General features: G+C 34.3%; 2 protein-coding genes across 2 annotated transcripts; one reads left to right on the top strand and one right to left on the bottom strand.

The window, feature by feature from the left end:
• Nucleotides 1-1,577: 1,577 nt before the first annotated feature.
• LOC131842050 (3-ketoacyl-CoA thiolase, mitochondrial) lies at nucleotides 1,578-13,644 on the bottom strand. Its single transcript, XM_059190488.1, has 8 exons — nucleotides 13,496-13,644; nucleotides 11,973-12,139; nucleotides 11,251-11,382; nucleotides 6,744-7,008; nucleotides 6,058-6,233; nucleotides 3,656-3,850; nucleotides 2,776-2,930; nucleotides 1,578-2,240 (listed from the first exon to the last, which is right to left on the bottom strand). The coding sequence occupies exons 1-8, from the start codon at nucleotides 13,512-13,514 to the stop codon at nucleotides 2,159-2,161; spliced, it is 1,191 nt and encodes a 396-aa protein (XP_059046471.1). The 5' UTR covers nucleotides 13,515-13,644; the 3' UTR covers nucleotides 1,578-2,158.
• Nucleotides 13,645-14,240: 596 nt separating this feature from the next.
• On the top strand, nucleotides 14,241-16,183 carry LOC131842178 (acyl-CoA-binding domain-containing protein 6-like). The gene is given in 2 exon segments (XM_059190711.1): nucleotides 14,241-14,982; nucleotides 15,322-16,183. Coding segments are annotated over 2 exon segments (1,410 nt in total). The 5' UTR covers nucleotides 14,241-14,342; the 3' UTR covers nucleotides 16,092-16,183.
• Nucleotides 16,184-16,816: the final 633 nt, after the last annotated feature.

Below are 16,816 nucleotides of genomic sequence, written 5' to 3'. Positions count from 1 at the left end.
CGCTGTGTGAATTGTCTTGGATTATTATTATTATCATTGCTTCTCATCGTTATCAACAGAACAGTCTCCATCCTGTAAAAATATTCTACAGGTAATAAGAAACGAACTTTTTATTCCCTGGAGTCACCGTGCGGGTGCCAGATCCATCATGTGGTAGACAGGGAAAGAGCAGTCTCTCTCTCTGTCAGAGCAGTCACTCCGAGCAGTTCCTGGTACTTGTGACCCGGGTGTAGGTTTAAGGACCCCATCGCCGACGTACTTCATCATTCACGTTGAATGTTTATATTTCATTCCCTGCTTAAATTCGGTAGAAGACTGCTAGTGCAGCTTCAGATACATGTTCTGGTACTTAATCAAAGTATGAACTTCCTTTTGAATTGAGACGAAGCGATGACGACCGTGCATGGCAATAGTTGTTCATGCATGGGATTTTGATTTAATGTTAGTCATAGACACCTATATAAATACCTATATATTGTAAATAAACTGGCTTGAAAAAAAAGTAATTCAATCGAGTTTCTTGCCAGTTCTTCTCAATTGGATCTATATACCGAACTGGACGGTAGGGAAAAAATATATAATGTAAAAACTTGACGTTCATAAGCGGCTAAAATGTCCTACATGAATAAATGATTTTTGAATTTGAATTTGAATAACACGGCTGACAATGGAAAAATCAATATACCAATTATATCGCCAAGTCAATAAAAGAGTAAAGTATAAAAAAACAACTTTATTGATATCAAATACAATAAATAGTTTCACAAAATATAATCTCCACAGAATATTCTTATCCAACACTATCTAGACCTATATCATATGTAATATAAATAACAAGTATGACTTTGTGCAATTATTATGTACTTCAGTCATATAAATTCATTTTTGAACATACCTTTATTTCTATCGATTCTGAATTTGCAAGTGGAAAAATAATATTTCAGTTATTTACATTTATTATACATATATTTATATAAAATATATTTAATTGACACATATATTTAATATATATATTGTTACTACACAGTATATATATCTAGTTTTAAATTATGTACATAAAAAGATCATAGACTTGATTTCCTGTACTTTGCACCGTAGATAAATTACGGTAAAACATATTATCATTTTTCGTAACTTTTAATAAAACATAACATCACTCTATTGAGAAAACCTTGTAAGAGACAATGTGAAAACGGATTTTTACGAATTGTTATTCATAAAAGCGAAAGTATTTCTGTCTGTTTGTTAACATTTTTCAACGCATCGTAATCGCAGTAACACTAGACTTCCAAGTAGATCCAAACTCTGTTCATTGCCTGATTGTGCCTTGTTGTGTAGCAATATGGGTGTAGACGCAATAACGGTCGGAATTTGATCACCATTAGAGAAGGTCGTAACGGTAGTCAAGTTTCCACACCGAATATTTGTGACCACAAATATTCGGTGTGGAAACTTGTGGAGACTTGAGTGTTTCGCCTCAACAAGGCACAATCAGGCAATGAACAGAGTTTGGATATACTTCACACATACTAATTGTAGCGGAATTAAACACAATAATATAAATATATTAAGTATATATTATTTTAATTTATTCATTTCAAACTTAAAAAAAGAATTCCTCTTTATAACATTAATATAGATATATGACTGACCATTATAGTTTATTACGATATAAGTGCGTTATGATGTTTATAACACACTAGCCGGAATTTCAGCCCGAGCCAGACGAGGGCGTAATAAAGCCGAGTGTGTTAAAGACGCACGTATAACGTACGAAGTTTTTCAACACAGTTTTCAGGAAACAGAATAAAATATAATATTTTATTTTGTTAATTTTGGCACTTTCCCGCTGTTTCACTACTGGCTGACGCTGGGCGGGCAGAATGAAATTTGATAAAATAGCATATAATGTGGTTATGGAATATAACTTCATTACTTAAGTTTATAACGCACGCGTGTTTTATGCACTGTTTATATATCGGTAACCGGTGTTTAATTACACTTTACAAGTGTGTTGAAAAATACATTATATAACTGCTATGTGAGGTATACAGTTATATCTAAAGAGCCGTCTCTACTATAAAATTATGTTTGCCATATACGCGGTTTTCCCAGTGATGTGACGCCGTCGATGAGTTAGTATGGTAACTATATTAAATTATACGCTTTCGACCAGCACAGCGATGCCTTGTCCACCTCCGATGCAGGCTGATCCGATGGCTCTCTTCAGTCCACGTCGTCTGTGGGTAACAAGTAAGTAATTAGCTCATATTTTGTCTAGGTAGACTTTGTATAAAGTCTAAGTATAAGCTTTAAATCCGATGGTCGCTGGTTCGATTCTTCGGACGGTACAAGTATTTGTATTCATTGTTTGTATCGGTCTGGATGTTTTCTATGTATATTATGTATGCATTGGACTAGATGACGCTATGAGAATGGTCCAGGATTATTATTATTTTTATTTACACTATTGTCTCATTTTCTCAGCGTTTGCTGGTTTTTTATTCCCTATTCATCAAAATCATACGAAAAATAATAATAGTTAAAGATTTTTCGTGATACATTTTAGTTTTTATAAATAAGGCGATTAGTCTAAGACATATCTGTACATCTCAGTTGAGATACAGCTAGCTTAGCTTGGCACTAGATGGCTTTGTGTAAATTGTTATAATAATTGAGAAGAACCAGTAAGTAAAAAACTCAACTGTATGTAAATTGTCCTGAGATATTATAATTATTGACAAGAACTGACACGAAACTCAATTGAACTCTTACCTGAGTTCGTGAACTAAGTGCGCGGTGATGCGGGCCCCGGAGGCCCCGAGCGGGTGTCCGAGCGCGGTGGCGCCACCGTTCACGTTGAGTTTCTCGTGGTCCAGCTTCAGGGCCTTGGCGCACGACAGGGTCTGGGCTACGAACGCCTCGTTGATCTACACCAACAGAAAACATACATAATAACTAGCTGCTCCCGCGACTTCGTTCGCGTGGAATTTATCTTTATTTTTCTAAAATAAAAGTAGCCTAAGTACTCCTTATTACATCAGCTACCTGCCAAAAAAGTTCGGTCAAAATCAGTCCAGCCATTTCAGAGATTAGCAGGAACTAACAGACAGACAGACAAACAAAAAATCTGAAAAATATTATTTTGGTGTATGTACCGTATTTATATTCATATGCATGTAGTAAAAACGGTTATTTCAATATTACAAACAGACACTCCAATTTTATTTATATGTATTGATATCCTATCAGATCGACATCCACCCGGTTTATTGATCAAACGGAAATGAATAATGAAACAATTAGACAAAATGTTTTTTTATTATTATAAATGGGTTTGCGCTTGGTCTTACCTGATAGTAAATGATAGCAAGATCTATGATGTAGCGCGCTTATCTAATAAGGAGTAACTTAGGCTAGTTTTATTATAGAAAAATTAAATTTAAATTCATTATAATAAAAAAGAATAACATTTATTACATCACACATCCCATACAACAATAATTATGCACAGCAGCATATAAATTATTATTTGTAGGGGAAACGTAATGTCATTAGGTAAGTGAAAAAGAGGGGGGGGGGGGGACATACGGGCTCTAATATAACAATCAGTGCATACAATAGGTATAGGGTAGATTTCAAACAATTTATTTACCTCAATTAAGTCAATATCGTTCAACGTGAGCTTGGTAACTTTTAGTAGATTCTCGATGGCGGGCACTGGACCGATACCCATGATGGTGGGGTCCACCCCCACGTACGACCAGCCGACCAATCTCGCGAGAGGCTTCAGGTTCTTGGCTGCTTCCTCGTTAGCGAGGACTAAGGCACCCGATCCGTCGCTGATACCCTGTTAACCAAGCAAGTCATTATTACTAGTTTTTTTATAATAGCGTAGCGTAGCATAGACGGTTGAATGCGTAGCGGTTTCTATGTCGATTGTCGGATGCCTAATCCTTGTTAATGTAAATTTAATTAAAACAATATTTATTTAAAAGAGCAAAGCACAAGTTTCTTGCACATTCTTCTTGTGATGAGTCTGCGTTCCGAATGAGCGGTAGAATAAAAAAATGTGTCTATTCAAAAGTGTTTATATTAAGTTTATTTGAATAAAGATTATTTCTATTTCTAATAAACAATTTGGTAGCAAACAACCATATGATATGGTCCATCTGATGGCAGATGGTTATCGTAGCCTATAGACGCTTGAATCACCAGGGGTATAATGTCCACGTTGCCGACCCTTAAGAAACTTCATGAAAAACCCCATGCTGTAGTCTCGTGCGAAAACCTCAGCAGGTAGTTCATTACACAATCTAAGTGTACGCAGGAGGAAGCTCCTCTGAAACAGCACTGTCTGTGACCACAAAGATTCGAACGTGTGGATGAATTCCCTGTCCATGGCGAGTGGTTCTAGTTCGAATAATTTCGACCATAAATAATTTCATATTCAGTAAGACTATAGACAAACAATATTAATCTATTCACAATTTCACCACATACTGACAATAAATAAAAGAGTATATATGTATGTGTGTGTAATGTTTTTTTATTGATTTAATGTATTTTTTTTAAAGTATTAGTTGTCTGCACTCCTGTATATAAACAATAAGTGTGCAAAATGTCATACCCTTTCTTCAGCGCTATATTCGTAAAAATGGTAAAAAACTTTGCTTCACGTATTAATATGTATATTTACGGCTTCGGTCTAGGAGTTTTGTATATTACGTATTTACCACCAAACAACCATACAGGAACTCATTGAAATACACTCAAAATTTAATACAAATCGCTCCAGCCGTGTAGGAGTTAAGTGACAAAAATACAGAAGAATTATATTAAGATTTTTCAAGAAATCGTCATGAAGTAATAGGATATACAAATAGGTATCAGTAGAGAGATAACAATGTAATCTTGAAGGTTACATGTCCGTACAACGCTGTCCGTGTGTGGTGTGTGTGTATGTATGTATGTGTGTATGTACTCAAGACTTACGAGTACTGGTTACTTTATCATTGTTTAAACACAGGGTATTATGTATACCACGATAATAGCAACTGTCAAACGAAATGCAAAATCAGTATATATACAGTATGTATATTTGACGGCCTCTGTGATCTAGCAGTTTAGCACACCGCCTTATGATAGTCGCGGGTTCGATTCCTCGCACGGTACAAACATTTGTATTCAGGAGTATGATTGTTTGTTACGGTCTGAGTATTTTCTATATAATATGTATCTATTTACGAAAAAATATATATCTATGTATTTGTATCAGTTATAGTACTCAAAACACAAGCTTTAGCTAACTTAACTTGCTCGTGCTCGTGAACGGTCGCAAGCAGCGACCGTTCACGAGCATAACGGGTCAGCCAGCAATCACTGCGCTGAATCATATTCTAGGGACCTCAATGTCCCGTCCCACCAGCAATCACTGCGCTCAACCATATTCTAGAGACCCCAATGTCCCGTCCGACCAGCAATCACTGCGCTCAACCATATTCTAGAGACCCCAATATTTCGTCCCACCAGCAATCACTGCGCTCAACCATATTCTAGAGACCCCAATGTCCCGTCCCACCAGCAATCACTGCGCTCAACCATATTTTAGAGACCCCAATGTCCCGTCCTACCAGCTATCACTGCGCTCAACAATACTCTAGAGACCTCAATGTCCCGTCCGACCAGCAATCACTGCGCTCAACCATATTCTAGAGACCTCAATGTCCCGTCCGACCAGTAATCACTGCGCTCAACCATATTATAGGGACCCCAATGTTCCGTCCCACCAGCAATCACTGCGCTCAACCATATTCTAGGGACCCCAATGTCCCGTCCCATCATGCCGCGGCCTGTCTGGACATTTAAGATAGCATGACTGACTCATCACACTCATCCACACAGTCTAAAAAAAGTATACGTTCAGATAGATCGCATTTTATTTGTATAAAATGTTTTCGCCTATTTCAACGGCCAAACAGCTTGTTTCTTAAGCTGTTTAACGGTTTAAATGTGCCTTTAAGCTTTTAATTCTAATTACATAAAAAGACTACTCACCGATGCGGTTCCGGCAGTGACCAAACCTTCTTTCTTGAACACAGGGGGCAGTTTCTTCAGACCTTCGAGAGTGGTCTGCGGACGCGGATGCTCGTCGACCTCCACGTTCACTTGCTTCTTCTTCACTGTCAGGGACACTGGTATGATTTCAGATTTGAACACGCCAGCGTCGTTTGCTGTGGATTTAACGAATATTTAATACGTATCCAAGTGAGTTAGTCATAGAAATATAAAACAATAGCTGTGCCCGCGATTTCACTCGCGTGAAATTTATAGGCTATGTTATTACGATGTATAAGATATATTATAGTAAAATTTCATTAAAATCCATTCAATAGTTTTGCGTGAAAGAGTAACAAACATTCATCCACACTCATAAAATCCTGCGTTTATAATATTAGTAAGATTCTTTATTCAAGTAAACTTTAGAATAGTCACATATATATTATTAATTCTACCACTTATTATTTATTTTTAATTCTACCACTCATAATCCAGATCTTCACAAAATGAATGAGCGTTTGCGTGTTGCTCTATTACTCATTTATATATAATCAAAGATATCTCCAATCAAAGATAAATCCAATATTATATATCAAAGAGCATCTCTATATTCGCAACACAGTATTATACTTTTGAAGAAACGATTACAATAAACAATAAACGTTTCGACAATATATACTCACAAGTCTTCCATCTCTGCTGGGACCTCAGCGCGAAGTTATCCACTTCATCCCTGGTAATACTGAACTGGGCGCCCAACTTCTCTGCAGTCATGCCCATGGGCAGTCCACAGTAAGAGTCGGTGAGTCCAGCCCACAGAGTGTCTTCGAATGCCAGATTCGTGCCCAGGGCTGTTCCGAATCGCACATTGCGGACCGCGAAGGGAGCTTGGGACATGTTTTCGACACCGCCGGCTACTGAGACGTTTGCCGCGCCAGTCAGAATGTCCTATTAATATTTAAAATCATTTATGAACTAGCTATAACTTCGTCTGTAGAATAAGAAACAGACAGACAGACTAAAATATGCAGTGTGATCTATGAAATTGTAACACTCTTTAAACAGAGTCCATGTGTGCATTATTAATTTGTTATCTATATGTAAAATTATTTTATATGCATGTGCAATTATGAATAAATAAAATTAATATAATAAAAAATCTTTGTAAAAATAAATTTACATTTAAGGACTTTTTATATAATAACATTTTTTTTAATCTTCCCCACATTCGGAAGCTGTTTTAGCACAAGAAGAACAAACCAGAATCTATAAATAATGTTACATATTAATGTTATATTTGACGACCTCGGTGGTCTAGCGGTCTAGCACACCGCTCTACGTCGCGGGTTCGATTCCTCGCACGGTACAAACATTTGTATTAATGAGTATGATTGTTTGTATCGGTCTGGGTGATTTTTATGTATAATATGTATGTATTTACAAAAAAAATCTATGTATATGTATCAGCTATCTAGTACCCATAACACAAGCTTTAGCTAGCTTAATTTGGGTCTAGATGGCGCTGTGTAAATTGTCCTGAGATTATTACTATTATTATTATAATAGACACCTGCATAAGTAAACAATATTAACAAACTGGTTATAATAAAAAAAGAAATTTAGTTGAGTTTATTGCCAGTTTTCAATTGAGTCTATAGCCTGAACTGGACGGACAGAATAAAATTATAAAACAAATTCATATCCTTTAAAATACCCTACATGAATTTTTTTTCTATTGTTACGTCACACTTATTGGTCTTTGCATGATGTTTTTTTACTTTTTAAAACGCAAATCACATTCACTAGGGTTTATAGTGCATGTATCATAATCATTTTATAAGTTTTCTGTAGAAAGGAAATTCGCCATCAGGATCTGTTCCTGGCTCGGTATTGGTGTCCATCGAGATAGCTGATCCGCTTATTATTTACTATAGCAGTTTACCTCACTGTCACATCTAAGTCGATCAAACTAGACCAAAAGTACGTCACAAAGAAAGCGACAGATATAAATAAAAAAAAAGTCGATAAAACTGCTCATTTTGGGACTACATTCCGCTGTATGTTATGGCCAGAGTTGTTTATATTTGTATTCATCAGCGTCTGTTTTCTATTTATGGTACATATAATATAAGTATCAAAAATTATATTTAAGTAATTTTAGCTGTTCAATTATTCACAGTGCAATCTAATTCTACAATTCAGCAATCAGTTATTTGGTTCTATAACCACAGATTAATATAATATGTATTACATAGTTGTAATTTAATATAATTATCTATATTTTTTTTAATGTAACGGTTGGTAATAAATATTTTCTTTCCTTTTTGTCTTTAATTTAGTTTCTACGTTTATTAAAAAAAAGCATTAAATTTGAGTTTATGCAGAAATAGAAATAGAAATAGAAAATCATTTATTCAAATAAACTTAATTTAAGCACTTTTGAATAGTCATAACAATTTGTTTTTTATCTACCACTCGTTCGGAAAGCTGTCTCATCACAAGAAGAACGAGCAAGAAACTTGTGTGTTGCTCTTTTAAATAATCCTTGTAAGTTTACATTTACAAGTCGAAACGTGTGAATATGTGTGTGTGTGCAGATTTTTTCAATTGAATCTTATACTGAACTGGACGGTAGGGAAAAAATATTAATACATTAAGCTTGACGTTCATAAGCGGCTAAAATGTCCTACATTAATAAATTATTTTTGATTCGATTTGATTCATCTCAGCTCAATCAGTTACGAATGGGCCGTTGGTGTTGTAGGTATATATTAAGATAACATATGTACCCAAAGAGAGGTATCTATTTATAAGCAGTTATCTATTATTATTAATGTGTTATTTACGTCATTAATTTGCTCGTGGCTGTGACCTTAAATTACTATTAATTGAAATTAATTAATTCATTAATGATTTCAAAATAATGTAATTTCTAATTCTAATATCTGATTATTTATTTATTTCTTTGTACACATTACATCAATGGTTGTAAACAAGACAATTAACAGCAACCCCTGCACTAAGCTCAAGGCTTGTGTCGCAGGAAACAGAAATCCTTAATTACAAAAACATTAATTTATTTTTTTTTTTTAAATTAACTAAAAAATTAATTTAATTAATATTTAAACGAAAACTAGAAATTAATTCATCAATGATTTAAAATTATTATTATTTCCTAATTCTAGTATTTGATTAATTTAATTAATATTTAAACGATAATAAGAAATTAATTCATTAATGATTTCAAATTATTATTATTTCCTAATTCTAGTATTTGATTAATTTAATTAATATTTAAACGATAATAAGAAATTAATTCATTAATGATTTAAAATTATTAATATTTCCTAATTCTAGTATTTGATTAATTTAATTAATATTTAAACGATAATAAGAAATTAATTCATTAATGATTTAAAATTATTAAAATTTCAAATTCTAGTATTTAATTAATTTAATTAATATTTCAACGAAAACTAGAAATTAATTCATTAATGATTAATGATTAATTCTAGTATCTGATTAATTTGATTATAATTAAAACGAAGAAGAGAACAATGTTCTATGTTAAGAATGTTAGAATCGACTTCAATAACTGAAGTTAGTTTTTTGATTCTTATATTTTTTTCCGTTTTCTGGATCGAATATTTTCCGTTTTCTATTTCTATATTTCTTTATGTAGAAATAGAAAACGGAAAATATTGATATACTACTACTTGTTTAAATATATACCCACATTAGTCCACTAATATTAATTTAAATGATTTATTGGACTATCTTAAAAAATATTATGACTGATGGTTATTTATAGATAGATAGATAGAGAAATATGTAGGTAGCTCATACATAGCTCAGTTTAAGATTATTATTTTCATATAATTATTTTATTATTTAAAATATATATTTATATACCATTTATAAAGTTCATAACCATATGATATATATGGTGTTAAAACCCGTTGAACTATATTAATAATTAATTACCATCAATTATATTTGAACTTCGACACATTGCTAAGCTTCGCGGCACAAACCTTTGAAGATAAACAGATTAAATTGTCAAGGAATCCGTTATCTTACGCTATTAGTACTGTAAATCCAATATAATACACAATAATTTATTACTAATTTATATTATCATGATTTAGATATACATTTATTACGAGTCACCCTGCTGACCGTTACCTAAGCGTGTAATCATGCCAATAAATTTATTATCTCTACCTATCAAAGTCCATTAAATAAAATCAAGATGAAAACGTATAATGAATCAACACTAGAGATGTTTATATAATACTAGCCGCGACTTCGTCCGCGTGGAGTTTAACTTTATTTTTCTAAAATAAAAGTAGACTAAGTTACTCCTTATTACAGCAGCTATTTGCCAATAGAAGTCCCGTTAAAATCGGTCCAGCCATTTCTGAGATTAGCCGGAACATACAGACCGATAGACGAAAATTGTAAAAAATGTTATTTTGGTATAATAAAATTTATTTTTTATATTTATATTCGGTTATTTGAATATACAAACAGATACTCCAATTTTATTTATATGTCTATCAAAGTCCATTAGATAATATCAAGATGAAAACGTATAATGAATCAACACTAGAGATGTTTATGTAATGTGATTTTTAGTCGACATCAATAATCGATCGACTGTAAAACAGATAATTGAAAATTAATGCCGATACAAGGACATTAAGTGGCGCCGGCGCCGGCGCCGTTGTACAACTTTATATATCTTGACTTATATTTGTTTGCCACCATATAGCAGTATAAAAAATATATATATATTACAGGATTGCTAGTGTATATAACCCCCTCGGACTATCCCCCGGCCAATAAATACTAAGTTCAAAACACAGTTGTAAATGTCAAATTTTAAAACAGTGTTATCACCTGCACAGGGGTAGCGCTGTACCTGCGATACCGACTACATTTAATAATACCTATATTTTCTTAAATTTGTGTTGATGCCTTTTAAATAACACCCAAAAAATTATTTCTGAGTAACCTATAAAAATGGATAATTTATATTAATTTACGTCAGTGCCGCGATACTATTTAAAAAATGCAAAGAGCTGGTAACATCGGTAATGTCAAATTTGTATCCAGGATTAAAAAACAGAGTATAGAACCGATTAAAAAAATAAGACTGTGGACATAGAGTAATGTTTGACGTATTACCTGTGCGCTGTTGACAATAGCCTGGAATCCAGAGCCGCAAAGTCTGTTCACACCCAGTACGGGTTTCTCTTGAGGTATGCCAGCTTTCAGGGCCGCATGTCGTGGAGTAAAGATGCCGTCAGTTTGTGAAGCCTGTATGGGATGAGAAACAGATTTTTTTTAATGTATGTAAGTGGTATAGCTGAGTACCAGTGTATGATGATAGAATGAGCATGTAATCACATCATTTAACTCATAGCGATGAATTTACCAGGTATTAATCACGATGGTTTCAAGGGATAAGCAATGACAATGTGGGCGTCTTATCAGACCACTCTAGTTCTAGAATTGCAATTCCTTGTAATTATTATAAAGACAGCCTGTATTTTATGGTTAAATCTTTAAAACTACGCAACAGATTTTGAATGTTTTTTTTAATACATAGAGTCATTCAAGAGGAAGGTTTATATGTATAATACATGTACACCCATGCGAAGCCAGGGTGGTTAGCTAGTTGATAATATAGCTTTCCAAAGGTGAATATTTAAAAAAATGTATTTATTTTATCAATTATGAACATAAAATAAAATCTTTACTATGCAGGTATACTGTTGGATAACAAAAATTGTGTGTCATTATTTTTTATTGTCACTTTGAATGGTTATTTAATACCCATAGAGGCATCTCTGCTTAGTTTGGGAATATACAATAATGTTCAGGACTTCTCCTATTTAATTCCTTACCGACATGACTTGTCCAACAGCAACAGAGTCAACTTGCGCGGGCGCCACTCCAGCCTCTTTGAGGGCACCTACGATGGACAGGGTTTGCAGTTCCGTAGCCGATGTGTTCCGGAACACTCCGCCAAACGTCCCGAATGGGGTACGTTTGGCACCCACAATGAATACACCTGTAACAATATGGTGTTATTATGGCCATTCATTTTTTAAAGAAACATGATGTTTTCCAGACAATGGACATATTCCAAACAATAAGACCTCAGAACTACATAACTACCTATGTATTTTTAAGACCTAAGATTTTAGTTTTATTAAAATTAACTGCATACAAGGTCTAGGGGTTTAGTATAGAGCTTGGTTGTGGATTTGATTCCTTGCTTGTTGCAAACATTATATTCTTGAGTATGATTGTTTGTTGGTCTAGTTTTGTAATGATCTACATGTCTTCTATGTATATAATACCCAAAGAAAATGTATATATCTATGTCAGTTGTGTGAAATTGTGTTGTGTAAATTGTCCTGAGATATTATTAATAATTACCATTTTCATTTTCAATTTTGAAGCCATCTTATAGGCTGAGTATATGCGACTACTGTATCACCTTATGCATAAAGATTTCTTATTTATTTTCAAACACACTATCATGTCATATTATTTTCAAGCATTAGATTTTTAATGTTTTAAAGTTGTATTCCACCACATCTAATGAGATATAACATTTATTTTGTACAAAGTCAATGTGAGATAAGGAAATGACTGTCCAAGTATATCTATCAGTTGTCAAATACTGGTAGATGTTGCCAAAAATCCCAAACTGGGAATGTTTGGCACATATAAAAGCATTTTACATTCAATTCCTATTCAATTATCTTGTTTAGTATTTAACTGAGTTGGTAGTACACTATTCAATTGTAAAAAGAATTATCAGAAACTAGAATTAGTGTAACTAAGAATAAAGTAGCAAAACAAACCACTGGGCAGAATACCATACAGTTTTAAAACAGACCAGTTAATACCTTAGCCATAAATGTATTTAACATATGGAAAAAAAATACAGTCGAATTTCGAATCTCATTTTTTTTAATTGGTTCGTAACATAAGGAATATGCAAAGAGTATGTTTTTTGGGTGTTCCTTAGTGATAATTTCGAAGCCTATATTTTTACAGTATCTAATTTATGTATCTTGTACTTGTAGTAAACACCGGTTAGCGCTGTGTACATAAATAATAAAAATATTACGTCGACAAGGCAAGAACATGTGATTGGACTTCGCTCTGTGAAAGTCAAAGGTGCAATGTTGATATCTTGATTACTTTAAAAACATATTATTACTAATAAATTAATGCAATTTACTCTACATTCCTAGTAAGTTTCCATAAATTTATAGTTATTCGCATAAAATATCGATATCTTTTATTATGTCTACAATCAATCAAGCCACTTGGAATTTGACCCCTGGATTCTAAACAAAATTCCAATTGCAATTGTTCGAAATTTAAATGTGATTTAACATTATTAACTCACCCTTCACTGCTACAGACATGTTTGAATTTGATTTTCGAATTTATTTATTAGAAAATAACAAAAGAACACAGCACCGGGAAAAGAGCGCTTTTATTTTATGCCGCTCAACAAGTTCTGTAGAGTGAAGTTTTCAATAAACTAAATGAAACGAACGAAACTACGATTACGAGATCAAAAGAATGATGTATGAAATGTATTGAATGAATTCATTCTAAGTTATTTGAATGAAATATAAAATATGAATGATTTATCTACTGCTTGAGGAAGATTTTCATATATATTTTTTTGTTTGTTTTATTTATCCTTATAGGAAAGGCAAAGACTCTAAGGCCATACAGCCGTATTGGTCAACTTTCATCAAGTTGATGTCACACGTGACAATTGAATTTGACACGAACGACGAATTAATTTTCATTCTGCGATCCTGTTCCATTCCATGAATGATTCAGTGACATCAGTTTTTAAGTGTTAGCATATTAATAACTTTTTATTCCCATATAGCTGTTTTTATAATGAAAATAATGTAATGAAAAAGCACTTAATCGTAATGAATCAAACTAAACGATGTGTTTTAGGAGTAATAAAATAATCTCAGTAGATTATTGTTCACACATACTTAGAAATATAGAACTACGTAACATTTGAATAAAAAAACAAATGCCGTAACTTCTTGCAAGTAATATAACTACTTTACTTAAGATTGCAGTTAGCAACACTGTATACTTCAGTCACTTGAAATCTGACTGATGACTGAAGTATACAGATTTCATTCAACATTTTACTTTGATATTGTGTTTAATTTCAATATAGACAACTTTTAGTTTAAAACGTTGGAAATGCTTATGCAATGAGCGATGGTCGCCCTGTAAGCGGTCAGTTGAAGAAGTTTGTGTTTCGCGGAAAGTCCACAACTAACGGTGACACTCGAGGTGAATATCTTGAGATTAAAATACCGGAGTTGCTTTCCGCTGGCTACTCGTTTTACACGTGGCCTTCTGCACCACTTCTAGCTTGGTACTTGTGGACGCAGCGACGACATTTGCGCGGTCTCCGAGTACTAGAGCTCGGTTGCGGCACTGGTTTACCAGGAATATTGGCGGCAAAGTGCGGTGCTCGCGTCACTTTAACTGACAGCGTTGCATTACCACGATCACTGCGACACTTGTCTGCATGCTGTGAGGCAAACAATCTCGTTCCTGGCCACGATATACAAATCTTAGGACTCGCCTGGGGTTTATTTCTTACTGATGTCCATTCCTTACGTCCTGTAGATCTGGTTTTAGCTTCTGATTGTTTTTACGACCCGTCGCAGTTTGAGGAGGTTATATCAACTGTTGGTTACTTACTAGACGGGACTGACACTCGATTTTTATGTGCTTATCAGGAACGCAGTGCCGACTGGTCGATTGAAGCTCTACTGAAGAAGTGGGGACTGAAAGGAGCTCTCATTGACTTGGATTCTCTGAGCGAGAGCTCAGGGGTTGATTATAGAGCCTTAATAGGCGAACGATCGTTGCACTTGTTGGAGATAGTGTGTGCGTAGGGTATGGCCAGCACAGCTAGAGCAGCACGCTTGTATGTGGGCAATTTGCCTTGGACCGTTGGACATCGCCAACTGAGAGAGTACTTTGCTCAGTTTGGTGCTGTTCAGAGCTCTAGAGTAGTATTTGACCGTTCTACTGGACTCAGCAAAGGATATGGTTTCATAGAGTTTGCCAGCCCCTCGGCTGCAGCTGATGCAATCAATAAGCAGGTTCATACTTTAGAGGGCTTGAATTTAACAGTGCAAACCCAGAACAATTAGGCACAGTATCTTACCGATTAACAATTTAGCATGGCAGCGGCACAACCAGAATACCCAGATTCAGACTTCTCTGATGAGGATCAGTCACCATTAGATGTATCTTTTAACCAAGCGGCTGGCCATGTAAGGAAGCTCACCAGCAAACTGGACAACAATCAACTTTTAGAGCTCTATGGACTGTATAAACAAGGTACAGAAGGTAAATGTAACACACCTAAACCTGGTTGGTTGGATGGCAGGGGTCGTAGAAAGTGGGAGGCTTGGAAATCACTTGGTGATATGCCCATTGTAGAAGCCAAGGAAAAGTATATAATATTAGTTCAGAAGTTTGATCCGGAATGGTCAGATGAGCGTGCAACAGGTTTAAAAGAACAGTGGGTGGCTGTCTCATCACTGAGACGATCTTCTGAATCAGAACTTGATGAAGATGAGTTATCACTATTAGATGCAGCTAGAGAGGATCGAGAGGACCGTGTAGCGGAGTTATTGAGGAAAAACCCTGAGTTGAGACATGAGAAGGATGACGATGGTCTCACTGCTTTACACTGGGCTGCTGACAGGAATGCCACTAAAGCCTTGACTGCTGCTATTGAAGGTGGATGCGTAATAGATGCAGTAGATGAGTACGGACAGACTGCCCTTCACTATGCGTCTTCCTGCGGTCACATCCATTCCACAAAAATACTGTTGAACGCTGGTGCCTCATTGTTAAAAGACGTTGATGACTGTACACCTTTAGATTTAGCCACAGATGATGAAATTAAGAAACTTTTGGAAGGTGCTAAAATGTAGATGTAAAATGTAAAAGCCAGATCTTGTGGCAATTTTAGTTAGAATTATTTTTTGTTGTAATGTAGTACCTATATCAATAAATTTTTAATACGCTATAACTCTCTCTTATTGTAACCTGTATATTTTATAATTTGTATTGAACAGTAACAGTGAACTGTGGTAAATGGTAATATTGAGAATATTATAGTATAATACCTACTACTTCCTTACTGAAGTAACATATACTTACATATTTATTCTTATTTTTACAATTAATAATACTAATAACAAACAATGAAATATTTTTTTCTAGATTTTGTTTACAATGAATAAAAACAAAAAATACTTGACCTACTTCTGTAGGAAGAAAATTCCAGAATTTCATATATAATTTACGATTTGGAGTAATATTACTATCATCCATTCATAGAATTTTGTTAAACTGTAGTTATCTAAATATGGGTATGGTACAAAACAAAGTCACTGTCGCTGTCTGTCCGTTCCTATGTATGCCTTAATCTTTAAAACTACGCTACGGATTTTGAAGCGGTTTTTTTTAATAGATTGATTCAAGAGGAAGGTTTATATATATAATACATGTACATCCGTGCGAAGCCAGGTCGAGTAGCTAGTAAATAAATACAAAAGAGTATAAATTAAGATGTTTATTAGTAAAAATAGACAAACACATACAATAATTGCAGTGTTTAAGTTCATCAGTGGTCTTGGATTTTTTTCTGTTTACA

This window comes from Achroia grisella, unplaced genomic scaffold (genome assembly GCF_030625045.1).
Source record: "Achroia grisella isolate CSIRO2021 unplaced genomic scaffold, CSIRO_AGI_Agris_v1 utg1080, whole genome shotgun sequence".
NCBI lineage: Eukaryota > Metazoa > Arthropoda > Insecta > Lepidoptera > Pyralidae > Achroia > Achroia grisella.
Note: the sequence above shows the minus strand (reverse complement) of the source record. Positions and strands in the feature narration are given on the sequence as shown.